Here is a 26,252-nt window from a genome sequence, read left to right as displayed (position 1 = left end):
ACCCTCGAGGATCAAATCATCGAGGCTAACCCAGCCATGGAAGCTTTTGGCAATGCCAAGACCATAAGGAATGACAACTCCTCACGTTTTGTAAGTGCCTGAGGCAGGCAGAGCTGAATGTGGCACTTGTGGTGCTGTGGTTTTGTCCGGTGGGAGCCAAAGCTCCCTCTGCTTCCTGCTGGGGTTGGACTGCTGAGGCCAGGCTCCTCTGGTGACATCAGTGCAGGGAGTGCTGTGTTGGTCAGGGGCAGTGGTGGCTGGAGAGAAAGCCCTTCCAGGAGCAGAGCTGAGAGGGCCAGAGAGCACAGCCTGGAGTGCTGGAGCTGGGGCAGACAAGTGTGCCCCTTCCTGGCAGCAGCAGCTGTTCTGCTAAGCCCAGCATGGCTTTGCTCTTGGGTACAGAACTTGTCAGCCGTGGTGGTTTTGATGCCGTGGAGGGAGAGCAGACACTCCTGGGTGGGCTTCCTCAGCACACCAAGGAGCTCCTGCTCTGTGTCACACTGCCCTGCAGATGTGCTAGGCTTTAGGAGCTGAGGGCAGGGATTTACCTGCTGAGTGGAACCTCTGCCTGCCGAGTGGCTGAAGCCTGAGGTGCTGCTGTCTGACCCTCTGCGCGTTACAGCCCAGAGGACTTCACCCACCTACCCCTCACACAGCTTCACCCACCTACCCCTCACTTGGCTGGCACCAACAGAAGCCTAAGAACTGCCAAATCACCAGTGTCTTGTAGCTGCCTGAGGTTTCTAGGTGCTGCTGAGAGCTGTGCCTGCACAGCCAGGCCCAGCACTCACCTCCTGTGTGTGCTTCCAGGGTAAGTTCATCCGGATCCATTTCGGCCCCTCAGGGAAGCTGGCCTCAGCAGACATTGACATCTGTGAGTAGAGAGGTGCCACTGCAGTGGGCAGGGCTGAGTCCAGCTCACTCTTTCTGCTGGGTCAGCTCCTGGCAGAGAGCAATCCCTCCTCTGATAACCCCTCTGCTCCATTTGGTTCTAGATCTCCTGGAAAAATCAAGAGTGATTTTCCAGCAGCCCAAAGAGCGAAGCTACCACATCTACTACCAGATCCTCTCTGGGAAGAAGCCAGAGCTGCAAGGTAAGGTAGCTGAAGCTGCAGCAAAGCCTTTGTGGAGTGATAGCCTGGAAATAACCAGCCAGAGCTCTGTGGGTTAGCTCTGGGGTCCCCAGGGAATGAGCCAACCCAGCTCACCGTGCACTCGAGTGCTTTGCTGGCTGCACAGGGCCAGAGGATAATTCAGAGTGGAAGGGATTTCTGGAGGTCGTCTAGTCCAGCCTCCTTTATCCTCACAGACTGAGAAGCCAGACTAAAGCCCTTTCTGCAGCTGTCTAGGAGCAAAGTAGTGGTCACTCAGGGTCTGTCTGCAGGATGGGATTGTGCTTTGCAAAGCTGCCTTGCTCAGTGTCCTTGACACGTGGTGTCTGCAGCAGGACCTCAGCATGGGCACGCTGGGTATTTACTCACTCCATCCGTGCAGGCTGGATATTGACTCATTCTGGGGTAGGGGGAAGTGTTTGGTAGCCCACTCTGAGCTCCTTCAGCCACTCTGGAGAGATGACCTGCTTCAGATGAGCTTGAAACCAGCTGCCAGCTCAATTGCAGCAGCAGCTCTGGCATAGTCCTAGCCTAGATGTGTTCCCCAGGACAATACCAGCTGACCCAAATTTGCCCTAGGGCTGTCCTGTTCTCTAAGCAGCCCTGCCCTACTGGTGCCAGGTCACACAGAAGGCACAGAAACCCTTCCCACACTGCAGAAAGATGGTTGGCACTGTCCCCTGGGGTGGTCATTCCCTGGGGTGGTCAGCTGTGGGCTCCTGAGCTTGTTGGTGGCTCGAGAACAATACCTTATTAGGCAGGTCTGAAGAGCTGTGCAGAGCAGTAATCTTATCTGGTGGTCACAAGGACATGGATGGCCACTTCTAAATCAGTCTGCAGCCAAGCCATATCCCAAGATAGCAAGCAGCAGGCACATCACAAAAGAGATGGAGCCATGTGTGGACCTCCCTGGGCGTGAAGAGGCTGTGCCTCCCGTGTGCTGGTGCCCTCTAGTTGAAGCCCATAAACCTCTTCACCTCTCTGCAGGGCTGTCCCTGTGCCCCAGCTTTGTGCTTGTCAGAGCTGGCCTCATCCTCTGCATGTCTTGCCCCTACAGATATGCTGCTGCTCTCCCTCAACCCCTACGACTACCACTTCTGCTCCCAGGGTGTCACAACTGTGGACAACATGGATGATGGCGAGGAGCTCATGGCAACAGATGTAGGTGTTGTGCCTTCCCACTGCACAGCCCAAGGCAGGGGCAGCTGGAGGGCACAGCCTCCTTCTGGGCACACATGGGGCTGTGGCCTGGCTTGGCTGTGTCCCTCTCTCAGTTAGGTCTGAGCTCTCTCTAGTTTCTTGGCAGCCGCTCCACACGTGGAGCAACAGATTGGATGTCAGGAAGAAGTTCTTCACCATGAGGTGAGGAACAGGTTGCCCAGGGAGGTGGTGGAAGCCTCAGCCCTGGAGGATTTTAAGGCCAGGCTGGATGTGGCTCTGAGCAGCCTGATGTAGTGTGAAGTGTCCCTGTCCTTGAGGTCCCTTCCAACCCTGACAATTCTGTGATTCTATACTGTGAGCCTACAAGGAAGAGCAGAATGACTCTGATCTCCCTCCACAACCTCCTCCAGGCAGAGGACAGTAACTCTGTGCATGAGGAGGGGTCTGTAGCATGGGAGCAATCCCCATGGCCTCCATGAGAAGAGGAGATCTCAGCTTGGAAAACCTCCTGCTTGTGGAATCTAAGCTAGTGCTTTTGCTTGCAAATAGATCTCATGGGAGCAGGACTCACATTCAAGCTGCCCCAGACAGGAATCCTTTTCTAGGTGCCCACCAGATGGAAGACCCTGCCCAGAAACCCAGGATAGGGAGAGTGCTTTAGGAGGTGGTGGGAGAGCCAACCCTCACCTCAGAGTGGTGATTTTGTTCTGTTCTGTGCTGCTTTGTCTCTCCTCAGCATGCCATGGACATCCTGGGCTTCAGCAACGAGGAGAAACTTGGCTCCTACAAGATCGTTGGAGCTATCATGCACTTTGGCAACATGAAGTTCAAGCAGAAGCAGCGAGAGGAGCAGGCAGAGGCTGATGGCACTGAAAGTGAGTTGGGCTCCATGCTGCCACACCTGCCCAGCCTGGCCTGGGCATCCAAATCCCCCCCAGGGGCAGCCTGTGAGAGCTTCCCTGCTCTGGCCATCCAAATCCCCCCAAGGGCAGGCTGTGAGAGCTTCCCTGCTCTGGCCATCCAAATTCCCCCAAGGGCAGGCTGTGAGAGCTTCCCTGCCCTGGGCATCCAAATCCCCCCAAGGGCAGCCTGTGAGAGCTTCCCTGCTCTGGGGATCCAAATCCCCTCAAGGGCAGGCTGTGAGAGCTTCCCTGCTCTGGCCATCCAAATCCCCCCAAGGGCAGGCTGTGAGAGCTTCCCTGCTCTGGCCATCCAAATTCCCCCAAGGGCAGGCTGTGAGAGCTTCCCTGCCCTGGGCATCCAAATCCCCCCAAGGGCAGGCTGTGAGAGCTTCCCTGCTCTGGGCATCCAAATCCCCCCAAGGGCAGCCTGTGAGAGCTTCCCTGCTCTGGGCATCCAAATCCCCCCAAGGGCATTCTGTGAGAGCTTCCCTGCCCTGGGCATCCAAATCCCCCCAAGGGCAGGCTGTGAGAGCTTCTCTGCTCTGGGCATCCAAATCCCCCCAAGGGCAGGCTGTGAGAGCTTCCCTGCTCTGGGCATCCAAATCCCCCCAAGGGCAGCCTGTGAGAGCTTCCCTGCTCTGGCCATCCAAATCCCCCCAAGGGCAGCCTGTGAGAGCTTCCCTGCTCTGGGCATCCAAATCCCCCCAAGGGCATTCTGTGAGAGCTTCCTAGGTCTGACCTGTGCAGGTCAGTGACCATGATTCCAAGCAAGCACACCTGCTGTAGGTGCACCAAGGGTCTTGTTCTTGAGCAGGCATGTTGAGGAGAGCCCTTGCTGCAAGCTCTGGGTGGTCTCATCTGCATCACATTTTCCTCTGCCACACCCTAGCTGGGACCCCTCACCTTGTTCAGTCTTCTCTTGTTGTTCCTCAGCTCTTCTCATGCCCTTCATTAGACAGCCTTCCAGAGCCAAGCCCTGATCAGGACTTGCAAGGACCTGCTCAGGTCAGCCACCTGAAGAGCAGTCAGAGTAGGACCCAGTCCCTAACACTTCTCCTTGTTTATTGCTTGGGAAAGTCCAATGCCAGTCATGGGTCTAAGAGGAGTCAGGCTGCAGAGCAAAGCTGACAATTCAGAGCAGTCAGAGCTCAGGCAGTTTCTGCTGGTTTGGCACTGCCTGGCTCCCAGGCAGGCTTCAAGGAGGGGGTGACCTCCCAGTGTGTGGAAGGATGAGAAGGGGAAGCCCAAGCACTGAACTGGAAGGCTTAAGCAGTAATTATGCATCAGCTGAGGCAGGGATCCAGCAGAAAGGACTACCTGGATCAGACCTTGTCATGCTAACACTCATCCTGCTTGCCTGAGCAATGTCAGCACAGGTTTCTCCTCCTGCCTGGCAGTTAGAGAAGGTTTTGCTCTGGCAGTGGTGCCCCTGCAGAGGTGGTTTATAGCTGCAATCTGTTATTAACCTCTGTGCAAGGTAAGCAAGAAAACAAATCCCCTTTCAGTTTCAGTTCACAGCATGGCAACTGAGGCTCCCACTGGAAAATGCTGGAGATCCCCAGATCAGGAAGACTCAAACCCAGGACAGGCACCTGATCAGGTGCAGCAGGTCTGCTATGGCCATCTCCTGCAAACAGGCAGGAGGCCCAGACTTCAAAAGCATCATACAATAGCCAGGCTGGGGAATCACACCAGGCACTGGAGGAGGCCCTGGAGCAGGTGGAAAAAACCCCACTCAAGTTAGCACTGGCAGAGGAGCTGGTCATTGCTTTTGGTTTCTTTATGCTTTCCCTTTCTGGAGCTCCCTTGCTGGCTCCTCACTCCTCTGCAATGGTTCACAGGTGCTGACAAAGCTGCCTACCTCATGGGAATCAGCTCAGCTGACCTCATCAAGGGCTTGCTCCACCCTCGTGTGAAAGTGGGCAATGAATACGTGACCAAAGGTCAGAACGTGGAGCAGGTGAGTGTGCTGGCATCTGGACTCCCTGCTCTTGCTGGTTTGTCACTCCTCTGCAGCAGAACTGCTGTGGGATGTCCTCTGCACAGGCTGGCTGGTGTTTCAGTTCCTTCTCTTGGGTTTAGGAGGGCAGGCTGAGAGGATACACAGTTAGTAGCTTTAGCAGCTGGGGAAGTAGGGGGCAGAGCTGGCAGATAGCTTTGGGTATTAGCCAAGGCCGGAGGCTCAGTGCAGTGTCTCTGGCTTGTGGGTTGGATCACAGCCAGAAGAGGTCCAGTTTCTATGGATCTGCTGCAGAGACAGTCAGACTCCCAGGAGGAGTTCAGCTCTGCAAAGCAGAAAACTCATCTGAAGGCTGCTCTGACGTGGGAGAGCCAAATGCACCAGAAGTGCAGCTTGTCAAATGCCAGCCACATGATAGTCAAGAACTCAAAACTTGATCTGAACAGTCCCAGCCAGCCCTCAAGCCAAATTCAAGAGGACCTTAGGAGCTGATGTCTCACCCCCAGTGAGCTGTAAGCTCCTCCCATGCATAAGGCTTCTGAATTTATATCCTAAGAGCCTGAAGGCTAAGACCAGGCCAGGGATACAAGAACATACTTGTGAAAACTAACCTCGGAGCACATACTGTAACCATGAGCTCCCTGGATCTGGCTGTCCTTGGTGTGCCAAGAGCAGCTCTCTTCTGCCCAGGGAGGTGCTTGAGGGCCTATCCCTGGAGATATTCAAGGTGAGGGCTCTGGGCACCCTGATCTAGCTGAGGATGTCCCTGTTGACTGCAGGGGGTTGGACTGGATGACCTCTGGAGGTCCCTTCCAACCCAGACCATTCTGTGATTCTGTGATGCTTTGGTTCTTCAGCCTCTAGCTCCCAGCAAAGCAGGGGGAGGGCTTTGTGGCCATTGCCCAGCTGTGTGCTTTGCTCTGGCAGGTTGTCTATGCTCTGGGGGCCCTGGGTAAAGCTATGATGCTTTGGTTCTTCAGCCTCTAGCTCCCAGCAAAGCAGGGGGAAGGCTTTGTGGCCATTGCCCAGCTGTGTGCTTTGCTCTGGCAGGTTGTCTATGCTCTGGGAGCCCTGGGTAAAGCTATGATGCTTTGGTTCTTCAGCCTCTAGCTCCCAGCAAAGCAGGGGGAGGGCTTTGTGGCCATTGCCCAGCTGTGTGCTTTGCTCTGGCAGGTTGTCTATGCTCTGGGGGCCCTGGGTAAAGCTATGATGCTTTGGTTCTTCAGCCTCTAGCTTCCAGCAAAGCAGGGGGAGGGCTTTGTGGCCATTGCCCAGCTGTGTGCTTTGCTCTGGCAGGTTGTCTATGCCGTGGGGGCCCTGGCTAAAGCCACCTACGACCGCATGTTCAAGTGGCTGGTGACTCGGATCAACAAGACCCTGGACACCAAGCTGGCCAGGCAGTTCTTCATTGGAGTGCTGGACATTGCAGGCTTCGAGATCTTTGATGTGAGTTCTCCCTGCTGTGGACCTGGGGAAAGCTGCAGGCAGGCAGCTCAGGCCACTGGTGTTGCACAGCTCTGTCTTCTCCCAGAAGGAGTTGGCCTTGCTAAGAAAAAGAGCTCTGCTCACTTGCTCCCTGGGATAGGACAAGGAGCAATGGATGTAAGCTGCAGCACAGGGGTTCCACCTCAACACAAGGGGGAACTTCTTTACTGTAAGGGTCACAGAGCACTGGAACAGGCTGCCCAGAGAGGTTGTGGAGTCTCCTTCTCTGGAGAGTTTCAAGGCCTGTCTGGATGTGTTCCTCTGTGACCTGAGCTAGATTGTGTGGGCCTGCTCTGGCAGAGGGGTTGGACTCGATCTCTTTGGGTCCCTTGCAACCCCTGACATCCTGTGATCCTGTGAGCTCTTGTCTGGAGCTCTTGTATTGATTGCTCTGGGGAGAACAGGCAGCTCACAAGGGCTGTTCTGACATTGCTGCAGCACAGCTCCAGTGATTCTCTGGCTCCCTGCTCTGGTAGCAACCCAGTTGAGCCTGGCAGAGCTCCCTCTTCCCACCCAGACAAAGCAGAAGAGTGAAGCCCTTCACACCTGCAGCTCCTCCTTCTGATGCAGGCCTGGTTTTGTTCTTGCAGTTCAACAGCTTTGAGCAGCTGTGCATCAACTTCACCAATGAGAAGCTGCAACAGTTTTTCAACCACCACATGTTTGTCCTGGAGCAGGAAGAGTACAAGAAGGAAGGCATTGAATGGGTCTTCATTGACTTTGGCCTGGACCTGCAGGCTTGCATTGACCTGATTGAGAAGGTAAGGCATGAGACAGGGCACAGGCATGGGGACTTGTGGCAGATGGCTCATTTGCAGAGACTGGAGCAGTGAGAGGTGCTCTGCTACCAGAAATGAAATGATTCCCTCCTCAGCCAGTGGCAGGAGCCCATCTTTCTTGCCCCCACAGCTCAGATTCTCCAGCCCATTGAGTCCTTTTTGACTCAAATTTTGACTTTATGAAGCCACAACAATTCTGTTCCTAGCCACAAAACCTTCTGTGGGCTTTTCCTCCAGAACAGGGATCTCTGCCCCCTTCATTTCCTCCCCCACTTGCTGCCCCTCAGTGCCTCTCACCTGAGTCAGTGCTGATTCAGAGCAGCTTGTCTAAAGGATTTCTACTGTTGCATGGAGGGAACTCATCCTTTCCTTGGAAAGGAGGAAACCTGCCAGGGGCTCTTTAGCTTGGAGAGGAGGAGCCTGAGGGGGGACCTCATTCATGTTGATAAAGCTGTGCAGGGTGAGTGCCCAGAGGCTGGAGCCAGGCTCTGCTGGGTGCTGCCCAATGCCAGCACAAGGGGCACTGGTGGAAGTTGAGGCAGAGGAAGCTCCATGGAGGAAGAATTATTTCCCTGTGAGGCTGACAGAACACTGGAAGAGGCTGCCCAGAGGGGTTGTGGGGTCTCCCTCTCTGGAGATATTCAAGACCTGCCTGGATGTGCTCCTGTGTGACCTGGTATAGGTGATTCTGGTTGGACTGGATGATCTCTCAAGGTCCCTTCCAGCCCCTAGCATTCTGTGGCTCTGTGAACCTGATGGACCTGGGCAAGCCCCTGTGTTGTGCAGGCCTGGCCAGCCCCACTCTGGCTGGCTGGAGGGCAGATAGAGCCTGGATGCATCAGTGATAGCTTGTCCCATGGGCAGTGTCTTGCACCCTCTGGCTGACTGTCAGCAGGGTCTCCCGAGCCAAGCCTTGCCCAGGGACTGCCCCCTTCTGGGATGGGACATGGTAACCCCGAGCTCAGAGCTCCCTGCACCACCTTCTCTCTGCAGCCAATGGGAATCCTGTCCATCCTGGAAGAGGAGTGCATGTTCCCCAAAGCCTCTGACATGTCCTTCAAAGCCAAGCTCTACGACAACCACCTCGGGAAGTCACCCAACTTCCAGAAGCCCAGGCCGGACAAGAAGAGGAAATACGAGGCCCACTTCGAGCTGGTGCACTATGCTGGGGTGGTGAGTCCCCTGGCAGCCCTCCCACCACCTCCCCCCTGCCCTCCTGCAGGGCTGCCCTTACCTCTGCCCCTCTGCTCTGCTGCCAGGTGCCCTACAACATCGCTGGGTGGCTGGACAAGAACAAGGACCCCCTGAACGAGACAGTGGTGTCTGTCTTCCAAAAATCCCAGAACAAGCTGCTGGCCTCCCTCTATGAGAACTATGTGGGCTCCACCTCAGGTGAGGAACATCAGCACCCCTGTCTTGACCTTGTTCTCTCCCTCCCTTTGCAGCAAAGCCTCCTCACCCCCACTCCCAGCTGCTGCAGCAGCGTTTCTGCACACGGGAGCCCTGGGCCGAGGGAAGGCCCACGGTGCCCTGGGGAGGTTGGTTCTCTAGGCATGCAGTGCAGGCCTGGAGGCTTGGGCTGGGTGGGTAGAGGCAGAGAATCACAGAGTTTTGTTGTTGGAAAAGCCCTCTAAGGTCATCCAGGCCAACCAGCAACCCAACAGCACCGTGGCCACTCTACCATGTCCCAAAGTGCCATGGCCACACATTTCTTGAACACCTCCAGGGATGGGGACTCCACCACCTCCCTGGCAGCCTGTTCCAGTCCCTGACCACTCCTGCAGCAAAGGCATTTTTCCTCCTCTCCAACCTAGCCCTCCCCTGGCACAACTTCAGGCCATTGCCTCTCCTTCTAGCACCTGATAATAGACCAATCTCCACCTCACTGCAACCTCCTTTCAGGGAGTTGTAGAAAGCAGTGAGGTCTCCCCTCAGCCTCCTCTTCTCCAGACTAAACAAGCCCAGGTCCCTCAGCTGCTCCTCCCCAGCCCTGTTCTCCATCCCCTGATTAGGACCAGGCTGAGCTTGTGCTGTGGAGCTGCTCTGCTGGCTCTGTGACTTCCTATGTGTGAAGTGGTCTCCTGAGCTGAGGAATGGAATAGAATAGACCAGACCAGCAGAACCCAGAGCTGGGTGCTGTGGGAGGTGTTTTTGGTGGCACTGCCATCTCTGCTTTACAGCAAGCAGGGGCTCTGAGTGTCTTTGGGGTGCTCCTGAGCCCCCCCAGGCCGAGCAGCTGCTTTGCTGATGTGATGAACCACTGTTTCACCCCCACAGAGGAACCTCACAAGCCAGGGACCAAGGAGAAACGCAAAAAGGCAGCTTCTTTCCAAACTGTGTCGCAGCTGCACAAGGTAGGAGCCAGCTCCTCGTGCCAGGCCGAGAGGGAAGCACGTTCAGAGGGTCCCAGTGCCAGTCCCCCTCCCTGCCACCGCTCTGGGGCGTACTGCCCGTGAGCTCCTGGGGCCTGCAGCGCCGCCGGGGCTCCTGAAGGAGCCACTAGCGAGAGCTCCTCACGTCCTCTCGTCCCTGGGCGAGGGGCCTGCGCCTGGCAGAGTCCCAGCCCTGTCCCCATGCTGCTGGGCAGGCTGCAGGCTGGCAGGGGATGGCTCCCTTGGAGCTGGGGCTGCCTCTGCCCCGTGTCGGCTGGGCTGCCCAGCAGCCGCTTCGCCTCTGGGAGAGCGGCAGTTAAGACTTGTAGTGATGTTTAGCTGATGTATCACATGAACATCACTTTAAGTCTGTGCTACTTCTCTCCTCATTCTGGTCTTCGGGAAGGACAGCCCTTGGGCAGAAGAAAATGCAGGAGGATCTTGCAGGTCTCTGAGAGCAGGCAGCTCTCTGCTGTCCCCTCCAGGGAGGTGACCTGAGCTACTTTACGGCTTGGGCTACCACCCCAGCCCTCTTGCCATGCTCACCACAGGAGAGAATTTGCCCACCCCAGAGCTTAAGCAACTGGAAGCTTAAGCAGGGAGGGGGTGTGAGCCCAGAGCTGTGTCCTGTCCTGACAGCCTTGTGATGATCACAGGATGTTAGGGGCTAGAAGGGACCTCTGGAGTCCAACCCCGCCACAGCAGGACCACAGAATCCAGTGCAGGTCACACAGGAACACGTCCAGACAGGGCTGGAAAGGCTCCAGAGAAGGAGATTCCACAACCTCTCTGGGCAGCCTGTTCCAGGGCTCTGTGACCCTCACAGTAAAGAAGCTCCTCCTCATGTTGAGGTGGAACCTCCTGTGCTGTAGTTCCCATCCATTGCCCCTTGCCCTCTCACAGGGCACAAGTGAGCAGAGGCTGTCCCTGATCCTTCCTTCCTGACCCCCAGCCCTCAGATATTGATAGACAGTCTTCTCCCCTGATGCCAGGGTGCACTTGTCTCAGAGCCCCCACCCAGGGACACAAAAGGCTTTCTTCCTTCTGGACAAGTCACAGGCCTTAGGGAAAGGTGTCTGTGGTGAGAAGTTGCTCCATGATGATGTGGAGCTGTGGAAAGGCCTCCCTGTCCCCAGGCTGGTCCTGGACAGGCTGAGCCTGTAGGAGCAGCAGGAGGCAGCCTGGAAGGATCAAGGGTGCAGATGCCTTTCCCACAAGAAAAGGCAAGGCCGTGGCTTGGCTTGAGCCCTGCCTTGCAGGCAAAAGGAGGCCAAGGCTGGATCAGCAGGACCCTCTGTCATGGGCAAAGGGCACAGGCAGCACTGTGGAGGTGAAGGGAACACTTGATGAGGTCTGCAGCCAGTGTGGGTGCCAGTGCTGGAACTGCAGGGTGCTGAGCACAGGGCAATGGGCACCAGCAGAGCTGGGTACCAGGAATATGCTCAGTCCTGCCTCCCTGTCTCTCCCCTGCAGCAAGCCTTTACCTGCAAACACTTGGGAAGCATCTGGCTCCAATTTGGCACAGCAAAGCCTGCAGGTGCCCTTTGGCAGGTCTGCCCAGTCCCCTCTGCCCTTGCTCACACCCTGGCAGAAGGCAGTGGTCCTGCTACGGGGCTGAGGGTGTCCTGCTGGCAGGTGGCACAGAGAGCAGCCAAGCAGGAGTGATGAGTAGTAAGGGGCTCTCAGGGTCTGCTCTCTGCCTGCCCATGAGGAAAAGGGGCTGGAGAGAGGTGTGGTAGGGGAGCAGGGCTGTCACCTCGTGCCTCATCCCCTGTGTCTGCCCTACAGGAGAACCTCAACAAGCTGATGACCAACTTGCGCTCCACTCAGCCCCACTTTGTCCGCTGCATCATCCCCAACGAGTCCAAGACCCCAGGTATGCAGAGCCTGAGACCCACCTGGGAGCTGGCAGGGACTCCAGCTTCTCCCCAGACCTTTTCTTGCAGCACTTCTGCTGCCACTGAGACCTGGTCCCACCTCAGTGTGGGAAGCCCTGTGACCTCTGCCAGTCTCCTCTCCTGAGGAGGAGGACTTTTTGCCAGGCTCCCATGCTGGCTGAGCAGTGCTAGTTGTGCTGCCTTGAACTCAGGTGCCAGCAGGCACAGCTGAGTCTTTCATGCTGACCTGTCAGGGTTGGAAGGGACCTCAAGGATTAGCCACTTCCAACTCCTCTGCCTTGGGCAGGGACACCTCACACTACAGCAGGTTGCTCACAGCCACCTCCAGCCTGGCTGCAAACACCTCCAGGCAGGAGGCTTCCACCACCTCCCTGGGCAGCCTGTGCCAGTGTCTCCCCACCCTCATGGTGAAAGGCTTCTTCCTCACATCCAATCTCAATCTCCCCATTACTATTTATGTTCCATTCCCCCCAGTCCTCTCACTACCTGACACCCTCAGAAGTCCCAAGGCCCAGGCTGCAGCGCTGGTGCTCAGCTCAGGACCAGGACCCCTGTTCAAACCCAGAGTTTCCAGTGCTCAGGCCCATGCTGCAGCTCCGTTTGTCCCATCCTCTTGGGGTGAATGTCTGCTCCATCTCTGCTCTCACCCTCAGGAGCCATGGATGCCTTCCTGGTGCTGCACCAGCTGCGCTGTAACGGCGTCCTGGAGGGGATCCGCATCTGCCGCAAGGGCTTCCCCAACAGGATCCTCTACGCCGACTTCAAGCAGCGGTAACTCCCTCTTCTCCCTTGCCCAGCAGCCATCACACCTTCTGAGGGCACACAGACTGCCTCTGACCTGCTCCCCAGCCGGTGCAGGGCTGCTCTGAAGCACTGCAGCGCTCCCAGTGCGTGCGGGGTTTGGGACGGCTCTGCTGCTGGCTCTGCTGCTGGCTCTGCCGTGCCAGCCGTGGGCAGTGAGGAGGCAGGGGGGCTGGGGATGGTGGAGGTGCTGAATGCAGAGCTGGAGCAGATGGGGAGTGGCAAGCCTCAGGTCCTCTAATCCTGGCTTAGATCTCTGCTCTTGAGATGCTTACCATTTGCTAGCTGGCCCCATCCAACCTGCTTGGTCTGGGAAGGCCCAGGCCCAGTGGTGTCCTCCTGCACAGTCTGCCTTGTGTTCAGGGACTGAGATCTGGCAGGCTTCCCTGGTGTCTGCTCGGCAGCAGAACCCATCCTGTGCCAGGAGCTCCTGGTTCATCCATGGCTCCAGCCTGTGTGGCAGCAGTGTTGCTTCCAGGGGTGACTGCCGTGGCTGGGGTACAGGGATGAGCCTGGAGCCAGCAGCTCTGTGCTGGGCTGCTCTTGCATGTCCTCCCTCTGCTCTGTCCCTGCAGCTATCGTATCCTGAATCCAGCAGCCATTCCAGATGACAAGTTTGTAGACAGCAGAAAGGCAACAGAGAAGCTGCTGAGCTCCCTGGAACTGGACCACTCACAGTACAAGTTTGGTCATACCAAGGTGAGAGCAGGCAGTGGGTTTTGGGAGAGAGGCATTAGCCCTCCTGTCTCCCTGCAGTCCCAGTTTGCTCTCCATGCTTGTTCACTGCCTGGCCACAGCCCTCCTGAAGCCTGAGCTCTGCAGGCTGAGCATGGCCATTGAAGGGATTGAGGAAGGCAGAGGAAGAAACAGGTTGGGAAGAAAGAGACCTGAGCAGAAGGTCACTGTTGCCAGACCTCATTCCACCCAACACAGCAGCTAGTCCCTGCTGGGGGATGTGCTCAGGGCTGGAGATCTGGCACCCAGATCCTTGTGTGGGATTCAGCACCAACCAGTGCAGGGTGTGGGTGCGTGCCCAGGCAGCCCTTGGTGTGACCCCAGTGCCAATCCAGGCTGCAGAGCAGCCCTCTGGAGAAGGACTTGGGGATGCTGGGGGGTGAAAAGCTGGAGATGAGCTGGCACTGTGAGCTCACAGCCCAGAGCCAGCTGTGTCCTGGGCTGATCCCCAGCAGCGTGGGCAGCAGGGGCAGGGAGGGGACTCTGCCCCTCTGCTCCACTCTGCTGAGACCCCACCTGCAGTGCTGGGGCAGCTCTGGAGACCTCAGCACAGCAGAGACATGGAGCTGTTGGGGCAGGGCCAGAGAAGGACACAGCACTGCTGGGAGGGCTGAAAGCCCTCTGCTGTGAGGCCAGGCTGAGGGAGTTGGGGTTGTGCAGCCTGGGAAAGAGAACGGTCCAGGGAGACCTTCTGGTGGCCTTGCAGTGCTTAAAGGGCTGATCAGAAAGCTGGGGACAGAGCTGAGCAGGGCCTGTTGTGACAGGCCAAGGGGTGATGGTTTGGAACTCCAAGAGGCAGCTGTAGACTCAAGAGAAGGGAGAAATTTTATCATCTGAGGGTGGTGAGGCCCTGGCCCATGCTGCCCAAAGGGGTGGGAGATGCCCCATCCTTGGAACCATTCCAGGTGAGGTTGTCTGGGGCTCTGCACAACCTGCTCTAGTTGCAGCTGTCCCTGCTGACTGCAGGGGGGTTGGACTGGATGAGCTTCGAAGATCCCTTCCGGTGCAGACCAGTCTGTGATTCTGTGACCTCTGCTTTGGGCCATGGGTCTGCCTGGCAGGGTATGCTACCCCTGAGCCCTCTGTTGCCTCTGCTGATGACTCTCTTGTCCTCACCCTCCTGCCTGCAGGTGTTTTTCAAGGCTGGCCTGCTGGGCACGCTGGAGGAGATGCGAGATGAGCGCCTGGCCAAGATCTTGACCATGCTGCAGGCCAGGATCCGTGGGCACCTCATGCGTGTGGAGTATCAGAAGATCATCAGCAGGAGGTCAGTGTTGTGGTGGGGACAGCAGGAGCTCTGTGTGTCCTCTTGTTCCTTCTTCACCCTTCAGTGGGCTCACCTGTGGGGCTTGCCTCTGGCTTACAGTGGCTGGGTAAGGCCCTGAAGGGGTGGAGGTAGACCTGTAAGAGGTCTGGCATGGGCCTGGGTCAGTGCATTTAAGTGAGGAGAGCCTTTGATTTCCACTAGAAGATTCAGAGTGATGTAGAGTGAGGTGACCTGACAGCCAGGCCACACCACCTGTCCTGCTGGGGCAGTGTGCAGACAATGTGCCTTTCATTCAACATATCACCATTTGTCCTCCTGGTGAAGAGCAGAGCCATGTCCAGGCCTGCAGAAGCTGGGTCTCTGCTGCAGTGAGGATGGGAGGTGGACAGTCCCCAGCCATGATGATGCTGTGCTTGTATCCCTCCAGGGAAGCCCTCTACACCATCCAGTGGAACATCCGGGCCTTCAATGCTGTCAAGAACTGGTCCTGGATGAAGCTGTTCTTCAAGATCAAGCCTTTGCTCAAGTCTGCTCAGACTGAGAAGGAAATGTCCAACCTGAAGGAGGAATTCCAGAAGCTGAAGGAGGCTCTGGAGAAGTCTGAGGCTAAAAGGAAAGAGCTGGAAGAAAAGCAGGTCTCCATGACCCAAGAGAAGAATGACCTGGCTCTCCAGCTGCAGGCAGTGAGTGCCTCCTGCTCTTTCTGGGTGTAAAGATGGTGCAGGGTCCATGGGTAGAAGAAGGAGCAAAGTGTGCTAGATCCCTCCTTCAGCCTCCTGCAGGTTTGGGAGCCTCCCATTGCCACAATCTGCTTGAAATGCAATGTGAGACTTGGTCAGACCTGCAGCTGTGTCTCAGACCTGCAGCTGTCTCAGACCTGCCTGCTCGGGGCTCCTGTGGGCATCCGTGCCCCTCTGGCTCTGGGAAGGGTGATCTCCACACACTGGGGTGGGGTGGATGTCAAACAGGCAGCGACTGGAGCTGTCTCTTCTGTTCACCTGAGCACCTTGGGCTTGCTCTGCCCCTTCCACAAGGAGAGCTTCCACTCTAGGCTGGGACAGCACAGCTGAGAGCCTGCCGGGATGCTCCTGGGGCAGGGGCTGAGCCTCCTGTGCCTGCTCCAGGAGCAAGACAACCTGGCAGATGCAGAGGAACGCTGTGACCTGCTGATCAAGTCCAAGATCCAGCTGGAGGCCAAGGTGAAGGAGCTGACTGAACGCCTGGAGGATGAGGAGGAGATGAACTCGGACCTCACTGCCAAGAAGCGCAAGCTGGAGGATGAGTGTGCAGAGCTGAAGAAGGATATTGATGACCTGGAGATCACCCTGGCCAAGGTGGAGAAGGAGAAGCATGCCACGGAGAACAAGGTACCTGCCCTTCCCTGCAGGGTGCAGCCCCCTTGCCCTGGGGCTCAGAGCTTGAGAGGACATCAGAGGGGAACACCAGGGACAAAGCTGAGGGCAGACTCCTCTGCTGTCCTGCCCTTTGGTTTGGGGCCTTGGCAGGCAGCAGGTGGAAGCAGCCTGGCCGCGGGGACAGAGGCTGCCTGCCCCTGTGGTGCCAAGCTGCTGGTGACCATGGCCTCCTGCCTTTCATGGGTCAGGCTGCTCTCTGAGTTTTGCAGACCCCTTGTCTAAGAAGTTGTGCTCAGCTTCTGACCTCGCTGCCCTAGGTTAAAAACCTGATCGAGGAGATGGCTGCTCTGGATGAGATCATTGCCAAGCTGACAAAAGAGAAGAAAGCACTGCAAGAGGCCCATCAGCAGGCCCTGGATGACCTGCAGGCTGAGGAAGACAAGGTCAACACACTGACCAAAGCCAAGGTCAAACTGGAGCAGCAAGTGGATGATGTGAGTCAAAGGGCACTGCCAGTGAAGTGAGAGAGGTCCGAGTCACACTTTCCCTCGTGGGAAGCAGTCCTGGGCTGAGGGAACAGCTCTGGAAACCAATTAGGCTCTCAGAGCTGGGTGAAGTTCCTACAGTAATGGACATGGGGAAGGCTGGGGCTACAGCAGGTCCTTCCCCTCCTTATCCTCTCTCCCTTCTTCCTCCAGCTGGAAAGTTCTCTTGAACAAGAAAAGAAATTGCGCATGGACCTGGAAAGAGCAAAGAGGAAGCTTGAGGGAGACCTGAAGCTGACACAAGAGTCTGTAATGGATCTGGAGAATGACAAACAGCAGCTGGAGGAGAGACTCAAGAAGTAAGTTACTTGTGTCTGGGCTGTGTGCTTACTCTGCTGGGCCAGTGCCCACCTCTGACACTGTCTCCTGGAACATCCTCCTAGCTCAGGAAGTGTGGCTTGACGAGTGGACTGAGCACAGGTTTCATTGCTCATGTCCCATTCTCATTGGAGAAGAGGAGAAAACACCTAGAGACCTTACAGGGGGCACCTCAGAACTGGGCTGCCTTCCTCAGAGCAGTTCATCAGCTGCTTCTTAGCCCTGCTCCTGTGTGGGTTGAGTTGTCCTCTGGACCTGGGTGTTAGAGGGTAGGGAAATACCTTCCTGTGGCTTGGCAGGCCAGTGTTTGTCTGACCAGAGGTTCTGCCTTCTGTCTGTACAGGAAAGATTTTGAGATGAGTCAGCTGAATTCAAGGATTGAAGATGGGCAAGTGACTGAGGTCCAGCTGCAGAAGAAGATCAAGGAGCTCCAGGTGTGGTGGGAAAAACTGTTCTCAGAGCTCAGGAGTCCTAAATTTCCATCAGATGTAATGTGCTGGGGAATCTGCATGGGCCAGGCCCTCTGTGAGCACAGAGGCATCTCCTTGGCAGGAGAGTGAGGGGAAAAAGCTGGCACTGTAAGCAGGAGCCAAGCCCTCTGCCAAAATGTGATGGGCCCAAAGTTCATGAATAAACTCTTGGGGTGAATGCTGGCAGCAGCATGAGGAGCAGCTTCTTGTCCTGACTGGACCCTTAAATCCAGTGCCCAAACTGCAAAGTTCCAGGTCTACCATGTTGGGCTTCTTTCCAGCAGAGCCCCCAGGTTCAGGCTGTGTGCACTGGGGGTGCCCACTGGAGGGAGGGTGCTCTCAGCCTGGCTCCCGCTGGCTCTCAGAGGAGAGCAGGAGCTCTGCCAAGCAGCAATGCCTACCTCTGGGGAGCCCAAAGCTGCCCAAGCGTTGTCCCCAGGCTGGTGGCTGGCTGCTGCCCACCATCAGAGGAGACCCTTTGCTCCCCTGTGGAGAGCAAAGATGCTGGAGCTTGGAGCACCCACACCTGCTGTGTGTGCGTGCCAGGCCCGCATCGAGGAGCTGGAGGAGGAGCTGGAGGCCGAGCGCGCCGCCAGGGCCAAGGTGGAGAAGCAACGGGCGGAAGTGTCGCGGGAGCTGGAGGAGCTGAGCGAGCGGCTGGAGGAGGCCGGCGGCGCCACGGCCACCCAGCTGGAGATGAACAAGAAGCGGGAAGCGGAGTTCCTGAAGCTGAGGAGGGACCTGGAGGAGGCCACCCTGCAGCACGAGTCCACGGCGGCCGCCCTGCGCAAGAAGCACGCGGACAGCGTGGCCGAGCTGAGCGAGCAGATCGACAACCTGCAGCGCGTCAAGCAGAAGCTGGAGAAGGAGAAGAGCGAGATGAAGATGGAGGTGGACGACCTCTCGTCCAACATCGAGTACCTCACCAAGAACAAGGTGGGTGCTGGTGCTGTGGGTGCTCAGCTCTTCTGTCAGCTGGCTGCAGTGTGTTTGCCACGGCTGTGTCCGTGGGACGTTGTCCTGATCATCGACTCGTGAAAGGTTGGGAAAGGCCTCTAAGATCATGAGGCCCAACCTTCTACCCAGCACTGCCAGCACCACTAAGGGCCTCATCTACTCGTTTTTGAACACCTCCAGGGATGGTGACTCCACCCCCTCCCTGGGCAGCCTGTTCCAGTGCAGTGCAGCGAAGAAATTCTTCATAGTATCCGATCCAAAACCGCCCCTGGTACAAGTTGAGGCCACAGAGGTAGCTCTTCACTGTGGCCAAGTTCCCCTTTCCTGCTAAGTATAGCTTGTCCCTATGGCACTGTGGCTTTGCTTGCCCCACTCAAGTCTGGAGGATCTGGGAAGGCATTTCCTGGAAGGCTGACTGCAGAGATCCACTGTTAGCTTAGCAGGGACACGAGAGCTCCAGCAGGCTCTCTGCCTTGTGTGGCACGGCTTGGCTGAGGAGGGCAGCTGGCTCCTGGGGTGATGGAGTCGCTGAGAGCTTCCTGGGGGGTTGGTGCTGGGTCTCAGAGGCTCTGCTTGGTGCCTGCAGGCCAATGCCGAGAAGCTGTGCCGCACCTACGAGGATCAGCTGAACGAGGCCAAGGCCAAAGTGGACGAGCTGCAGCGACAGCTGAACGACGTCAGCACGCAGCGGGGCAGGCTGCAGACCGAGAACGGTAGGGGCAGGGAGGGGCAGCTGAGGGGGGGAGGTGTGGGGCAGCTGGACAGGCTTGTCCTGTCCTCCCTCTGCCACAGACAACAAACACAGCAGGAGCTCCATCTGCAGCCGAGGGGAGTGGGATCACAGGATATTAAGGGTTGGAAGGGACCTCCTGAGATCATCCAGTCCAACCCCCCTGCCAGAGCAGGAGCACAGAATCCAGCACAGGTCACACAGGAACACATCCAGACAGGGCTGCAAAGGCTCCAGAGAAAGAGACTCCACAACCTCTCTGGGCAGCCTGCTCCAGTGCTCTGTGAGCCTCACAGTGAAGAAGTTCCTCCTCATGCTGAGGTGGAGCCTCCTGTGCTGTAGTTTATATCCATTGCTCCTTGTCCTATCCTAGGGTGCAACTGAGCAGAGCCTGTCCCCTCCCCCTGACCTCAGATATTGATAGACATTTATTAAATCCCCTCTAAGTCTTCTGCTCTCCAGACTGAACAGCCCCAGGGCTCTCAGCCTCTCCTCTTAGCAGTGCTCCAGTCCCAAGGATGTCCTTGGTGTCCCTCCACTCAGGCCTCACAGAGGTGCTGGATAGCTTGGCAAGGAGGAGAGGACCTCTGTGGTGATGCCAGTTGCACTGGGGCATGTGTATTGAGAGGTTCCTAGGTGGCCTACTTTGCCTTTAGCTGCTGGCACCTCTGCCCATGGGCCCCAGCTTGCCAGTTGGGCCTTCTGGAGGTCTCTGTGCAGATGAAGGCCACAGGCTGTGGGCAGTGTGGGCCAAAGCAGGCTGCAGCCCTTCAGCTGTTTTGGCTCTGTTTGAACCCAGGGGAGCTTAGTCGGCTGCTGGAGGAGAAGGAGTCCTTCATCAACCAGCTGAGCCGTGGCAAGACCTCATTCACACAGAACATTGAGGAGCTCAAGAGGCAGCTGGAGGAAGAGACCAAGGTGAGGCTCTGGGGCATGGCTGCTCCCTCAGTGACACAGATCTGAACGGGAGGTGTCTCTCGCTGTGGCAGTGGCCCAGATTCTGGGACTGGGGAGGTGGGACGGAGCCTGCACACAGGAGGCCCAAGGGTTGCTCTTAGCCTGGAAAAACAAGTTTCCTCCTGCTGCCCCCAGTCCTGGTGCCATGGTTGGTGCCCTGCAGCCTGGGCCAGCTGCTCCTCTCATGAGCTGTCCCTTCCTCAGAGCAAGAATGCCCTGGCCCATGCCCTGCAAGCCTCCCGGCACGACTGCGACCTGCTGCGGGAGCAGTACGAGGAGGAGGTGGAAGCCAAGAGCGAGCTCCAGAGGAACTTGTCCAAGGCCAACGCAGAAGTGGCCCAGTGGAGAACCAAGTATGAGACAGATGCCATCCAGAGGACAGAGGAGCTGGAGGAAGCCAAGTGAGTGTCAGGGGACAGGTTTCCATTCAAGGATGGATCCTTCCCAGGCCCCAAGGGGAGACTGCACCCTTCTGCCTGGGCTTGAGGCCGTTTGGGCAGGCTGCGGCCACCCATCCTTGGAGCGCTGGGGTGGGGTGGTGCTGGGGTGGGGTGGCACCTGCTGGGGTGGGGTGGGATGATGCTGGGATGGGGTGGCACCCGCTGGGGTGGGGTGGCACCCGCTGGGGTGGGGTGGGATGATGCTGGGGTGGGGTGGCACCCGCTGGGGTGGGGTGGGATGATGCTGGGATGGGGTGGGATGGGATGATGCTGGCGTGGGATAGTGCTGGCGTGGGGTGGGATGGCAGACGCTGGGCTGAGGCGGTGCTGGGGTGGAATGGTGCTGGGGTGGCATGGCAGACACTGGGGTGGGATGTCAGATGCCAGGGTGGGCTGGTGCCAGGTTGGGCCAGCAGATGCCGGGGCAGGCTGGTGCCGGGGCGGGCCGGCAGATGCTGGGGCAGGCTGGTGCCAGTTTGGGCCAGCAGATGCCGGGGCAGGCTGGTGCCGGGGCGGGCTGGCAGATGCCGGGGCAGGCTGGTGCCGGGGCGGGCCGGCAGATGCCGGGGCAGGCTGGTGCCAGGTTGGGCCAGCAGATGCCGGGGCAGGCTGGTGCCGGGGCGGGCCGGCAGATGCCGGGGCAGGCTGGTGCCAGGTTGGGCCGGCAGATGCCGGGGCAGGCTGGTGCCGGGGTGGGCCGGCAGATGCCGGGGCAGGCTGGTGCCAGGGTGGGCCAGCAGATGCCGGGGCAGGCTGGTGCCAGGTTGGGCCGGCAGATGCCGGGGCAGGCTGGTGCCAGGTTGGGCCAGCAGATGCCGGGGCAGGCTGGTGCCAGGTTGGGCCGGCAGATGCCGGGGCAGGCTGGTGCCGGGGCAGGCTGGTGCCAGGTTGGGCCGGCAGATGCCGGGGCAGGCTGGTGCCGGGGCGGGCTGGCAGATGCCGGGGCAGGCTGGTGCCAGGTTGGGCCAGCAGATGGTGGGGCAGGCTGGTGCCGGGGCGGGCCGGCAGATGCCGGGGCAGGCTGGTGCCAGGTTGGGCTGGCAGATGCCGGGGCAGGCTGGTGCCGGGGCGGGCCGGCAGATGCCGGGGCAGGCTGGTGCCAGGTTGGGCCAGCAGATGCCGGGGCAGGCTGGTGCCAGGTTGGGCTGGCAGATGCCGGGGCAGGCTGGTGCCGGGGCGGGCCGGCAGATGCCGGGGCAGGCTGGTGCCGGGGCGGGCCGGCAGATGCTGGGGCAGGCTGGTGCCGGGGCGGGCCGGCAGACACCGGCGCGGGCTGGAGGCAGGGTGTGCTGAGGCTGGGGCTGCCGTGGGCAGGAAGAAGCTGGCCATCCGGCTGCAGGAGGCCGAGGAGGCGGTGGAGGCCGCCCACGCCAAGTGCTCCTCGCTGGAGAAGACCAAGCACCGCCTGCAGACGGAGATCGAGGACCTGTCGGTGGACCTGGAGCGCGCCAACGCCGCCTGCGCCGCGCTGGACAAGAAGCAGCGGAACTTCGACAGGATCCTGGCCGAGTGGAAGCAGAAGTATGAGGAGACCCAGGCGGAGCTGGAGGCGTCGCAGAAGGAGTCACGCAGCCTCAGCACCGAGCTCTTCAAGCTCAAGAATGCCTATGAGGAGTCCCTGGACAACCTGGAGACCCTCAAGAGGGAGAACAAGAACCTGCAAGGTAGGATTGGGCTCAAGCTCTGCCCCGGGACCCTTTGCCTGGGGTCCTGCTCTCCTGGGCAGCCTGTGGCCTCCCTGTGCTCAGCCATGAGGTGTGTTGGGGCTCGACTGTAGGAAGGGAGCAGACCTTGTGCTTGGCCAGGCCTCACCTGTTTCCTCCTTGGAGGGATGCAGCAGCCCAGCCAGGAAACCAGTGTGTGTCCTGCCCTCTTGCTCAGGGACACTCTGGGCAGTGTCACTTGGCTCTCATTTCCAAGTGGTGCACGTTTTGCTGCCCAGAGTGCCCTAGCTGTGGCATGGCCCTGGCTTGGGGGTGTTGCTCTTGGTCAAGCAGGTCTCCATGGACACTTAGCTCCTCTCCCACACCCTCTCCTTCCCCTGGAGTGTAGGGGAGCGCTGCATGGCCCAGAAATGGCCCCAGGCACAACTCTCCAGGGGCTATAGGGGGGATGGGGGAGACCCCTGGGTGGGAATGACCCCACAAACTTGTTCCTGACCAAATGCTGTTCTGTCCCTGCCAGAGGAAATTGCTGACCTGACTGACCAGATCAGTATGAGCGGCAAAACCATCCACGAGCTGGAGAAGCTGAAGAAGGCACTGGAGAATGAGAAGAGCGATATCCAGGCAGCTCTGGAGGAGGCTGAGGTGGGTCCTTGTTTCCCACTGATGCTTTTGTGTGCCCATTGCCCTCAGAAGCCACTGGCCCAGCCTGCATCTCTGGCTGGATGCTGCTGGAGTAGAAACCCACACTGCTGGCACAGTGACAGTCCTCAGCTGGGCTGGCACCCCTGAGCACCTGCTCATGAGGGTTGTGTAAGCACAGCAAGGCACTGGGGATGGCCCCACCTGCCCTGCTCTTCATAGCTCTGTGCTGGGAGCAAGGCCAGGCCAGGCTAGGGTGGGTGGATGAGGAAACCCACCCCTAACGACCACCTTCTCATGGCTGCTGCTCTCTCCAGGGAGCCCTGGAGCACGAGGAGAGCAAGACGCTGCGCATCCAGCTGGAGCTGAACCAGATCAAGGCTGACGTGGACAGGAAGCTGGCAGAGAAGGACGAGGAGTTTGAGAACCTGAGGTGTGTGCTGAGAGGGGCCAGGCAGGGCCAGGGCCGTGGGGCCAGGCAGGGCCAGGGCTGTGGGGCCAGGCAGGGCCAGGGCTGTGGGGCCAGGCTGGGCCAGGGCCATGGAGCCAGGCTGGGCCAGGGCTGTGGGGCCAGGCAGGGCCAGGGCTGTGGGGCCAGGCAGGGCCAGGGCCGTGGGGCCAGGCTGGGCCAGGGCTGTGGGGCCAGGCTGGGCCAGGGCCATGGAGCCAGGCTGGGCCAGGGCCGTGGGGCCAGGCTGGGCCATGGATGTGGGGCCAGGCTGGGCCAGGGCCGTGAGGACAGGCTGGGCCATGGATGTGGGGCCAGGCTGGGCCAGGGCCGTGGGGCCAGGCAGGGCCAGGGCTGTGGGGCCAGGCTGGGCCAGGGCCGTGGAGCCAGGGCCACCCTGGGCTGGGTGTCCCCGGGTGGACAGGGCTGCTCCTCCCCGCCACAGGCGCAACCACCAGCGTGCCATGGACTCCATGCAAGCCACGCTGGACGCGGAGGCCCGGGCCAAGAACGAGGCCGTGCGGCTGAGGAAGAAGATGGAGGGAGACCTGAACGAGATGGAGATCCAGCTGAGCCACGCCAACCGCCAGGCCGCCGAGTTCCAGAAGCTGGTCCGCCAGCTCCAGGCCCAGATCAAGGTTGGACCGGCCACGGGTCGGGTGGGTCTGGCGCCGTCCCCGGCCTCCTCCCTTGCGCCCGCTGAGCCCTGGCTGCCCGGCAGGACCTGCAAATCGAGCTGGACGACACCCAGCGCCACAACGACGACCTGAAGGAGCAGGCGGCCGCCCTGGAGCGCCGCAACAACCTGCTGCTGGCTGAGGTGGAGGAGCTGCGGGGGGCCCTGGAGCAGGCCGAGAGGAGCAGGAAGCTGGCGGAGCAGGAGCTGCTGGAGGCCACCGAGAGGGTCAACCTGCTCCACTCCCAGGTAAGGGACTGCCGGATCTTGGGCTTGTGCTGGCACCGGAGCGGCAGAAGCCTGTTTGGCAGCTGGGCCACTGGCTGCGATTCAGAGGTGGTCCCAGTGGCACGACCCTGCCCTCTCCACAGAACACAGGCCTGATCAACCAGAAGAAGAAGCTGGAGGCTGACATCTCCCAGCTGAGTGGAGAGGTGGAGGACGCGGTGCAGGAGTGCCGCAACGCTGAGGAGAAGGCGAAGAAGGCGATCACCGATGTGAGAGCACAGTGGGCATGGTGCTGGGTGCCTCAGCATGGGGTCCCAGCACCCTGCGGGGCTGGTGGGTGGGAGTGGAGGGTCTCAGAGCTTTGCCATTGATCCCTTGTGTCTGACAGGGCTGCCTGGCCTTGTGGTGATAGCTCTGTGCTCTTGGCCTTGCAGGCTGCCATGATGGCAGAGGAGCTGAAGAAGGAGCAGGACACGAGTGCGCATCTGGAGAGGATGAAGAAGAACATGGAGCAGACCATCAAGGACCTGCAGATGCGCCTGGATGAAGCAGAGCAGATTGCTCTCAAGGGGGGCAAGAAGCAGATCCAGAAGCTGGAGGCTAGGGTGAGGTGGCAGGGGCAGAACCTTGGCTGTGCCACTTAGGAGTAGGTTCCTGGTGCTGCCCCTGTGGCTCTGCAGGGCACTGGCACTGTCCCCTCCCTTTGGGGCCAGCCTGTACCACAGTGGGACTGAAGGCAGAGAGGGGCAGTCCCTAAAGTCCTGCAAACCTGGGGTCAGCACCAGCCTTTGCTTGGGGTGGCTCAGCCTTGGCTGTGGCTGCTCTGATGTAGGGAAAGTGGTCTGGCCTCAGCTGGGGCTGGGGAGCAGAGCACTGAGCTGGCCTCTCCTTTCCCCAGGTGCGGGAGCTGGAGGGAGAGCTGGATGGGGAGCAGAAGAAGATGGCTGAGGCCCAGAAGGGCATTCGCAAGTACGAGCGGAGGATCAAGGAGCTGAGCTACCAGGTACCAGCACCAGGCACAGCTCCAGCCCAGCAGGACTTGGCCCAGCTCTCCCCATGCACAGATCCTGGTGTTCAAATCCCTGCTCCAGTCCAGACCAGCTCTGACTTGTGCTGGGACCAACGAGGGCAGGACAGACTTCTCCCTGTCCTGGAAGCCACCAACTGCTCTGTGCCTGTGTCTTGCTCCTTTGCTGGCACCTCCTAAACGAGGTGCTGGGGAGCCAGGGCACGTGGGGAGGGGGGCTGGGTTGGTGCTGTGGGATCCTGGGGAAGCTGGGGCCTGGAGCTAAGGGTGCCAGGGCACTTGCAGGCTGAGGAAGACCGGAAGAACCTGGCCCGGATGCAGGACCTGATCGACAAGCTGCAGAGCAAGGTCAAGAGCTACAAGCGGCAGTTCGAGGAGGCGGTAGGTGCCCGTCCCCACTCCCCGAGCAGAGGCCAGGTTGGGCCTGCCCTGGGCTGGCTGCAAGGGCCTCATGCACCACCTCTCCCCTGTGCCCACGCAGGAGCAGCAGGCCAACTCCAACCTGGTGAAGTACCGCAAGGTGCAGCACGAGCTGGACGACGCCGAGGAGCGCGCGGACATCGCCGAGACGCAGGTCAACAAGCTGCGCGCCCGCACCAGGGAGGTCATCGTCTCCAAGGTGAGGCCACCCAGCTGGGGGGAGCTGGGGGCACAGAATCCTGGAATGCTTTAGGTTGGGAAAGCCCTCTAAGATCACCAAGTCCAACTGTTGACTCAGCCAAGTCCCTCACTAAACCTTTTCCCTTGGCACCGCATCAGCACAGCTTTGAAACCCCTCCAGGGATGGGGACTCCAGCACTGCCCTGGGCAGCTTGTTCCAGGCCTTGACAACCGTTCTGGGGAAGAAATTGTTCCTCATGTCCAACCTAAACCTCCCCTGGTGCAACCTGGGACCATTTCCTCGTGTCCCATCACTTACACTGTGGGAGAAGAGGGCAGGTGATCTGCCACACCTGGTGCCAGAGGAGCATGGTCACATCCTACCCAGTGCTGCCATGGCACTGCCATTCTCACCTGCCATTGGTGCCAGGACCTGAAGGGTGCCAGGGTGCTGCCTGCCTCCAGGCCCAGGCTCTCACCAGAGCCCTTTTGGTTTTGTTTCCAGCACGAGTAGCAGGAGCCTGCCTGCCGGCTCTGCCCTGCCCTGTCCCCAGCTGCCTGCTGAAGGTTGGAGGCAAATGGCTGCAACAGTCACTGCCAGCTTTGCACCCTGTGAATAAACACAGATCTGCCAGGACTTGCTCTGCTGTGTCTGTCATGGGGGAACTAAGGTCTTGGAGACGGGGGAGGAAGCTTGGAGACATGTTTGATACTAGCAGAAGG

At 59.0% G+C, this 26,252-nt stretch overlaps 1 protein-coding gene across 1 annotated transcript; it reads left to right on the top strand.

Annotated features, from left to right (window-relative positions):
* On the top strand, positions 1 to 26,114 carry MYH7B (myosin heavy chain 7B). The gene is made up of 35 exons (XM_054173744.1): positions 1 to 90; positions 811 to 874; positions 996 to 1,094; positions 2,170 to 2,273; positions 3,010 to 3,148; positions 5,017 to 5,135; positions 6,432 to 6,581; positions 7,211 to 7,381; positions 8,393 to 8,572; positions 8,659 to 8,791; positions 9,677 to 9,753; positions 11,560 to 11,647; positions 12,323 to 12,440; positions 13,046 to 13,169; positions 14,336 to 14,472; positions 14,900 to 15,155; positions 15,597 to 15,839; positions 16,145 to 16,321; positions 16,526 to 16,671; positions 17,034 to 17,124; positions 17,707 to 18,096; positions 18,704 to 18,830; positions 19,647 to 19,765; positions 20,009 to 20,205; positions 21,559 to 21,908; positions 22,429 to 22,553; positions 22,868 to 22,983; positions 23,444 to 23,636; positions 23,720 to 23,923; positions 24,046 to 24,171; positions 24,337 to 24,507; positions 24,801 to 24,905; positions 25,215 to 25,310; positions 25,411 to 25,548; positions 26,035 to 26,114. Exons 1-35 carry the CDS (start codon positions 37 to 39, stop codon positions 26,041 to 26,043), a joined length of 5,136 nt encoding a protein of 1,711 aa, XP_054029719.1. The 5' UTR covers positions 1 to 36; the 3' UTR covers positions 26,044 to 26,114.
* The last annotated feature ends 138 nt before the right edge of the window (positions 26,115 to 26,252 follow it).

Source organism: Dryobates pubescens, chromosome 26 (genome assembly GCF_014839835.1).
Source record: "Dryobates pubescens isolate bDryPub1 chromosome 26, bDryPub1.pri, whole genome shotgun sequence".
Classification (NCBI taxonomy): Eukaryota; Metazoa; Chordata; class Aves; order Piciformes; family Picidae; genus Dryobates; species Dryobates pubescens.
Note: the sequence above shows the minus strand (reverse complement) of the source record. Positions and strands in the feature narration are given on the sequence as shown.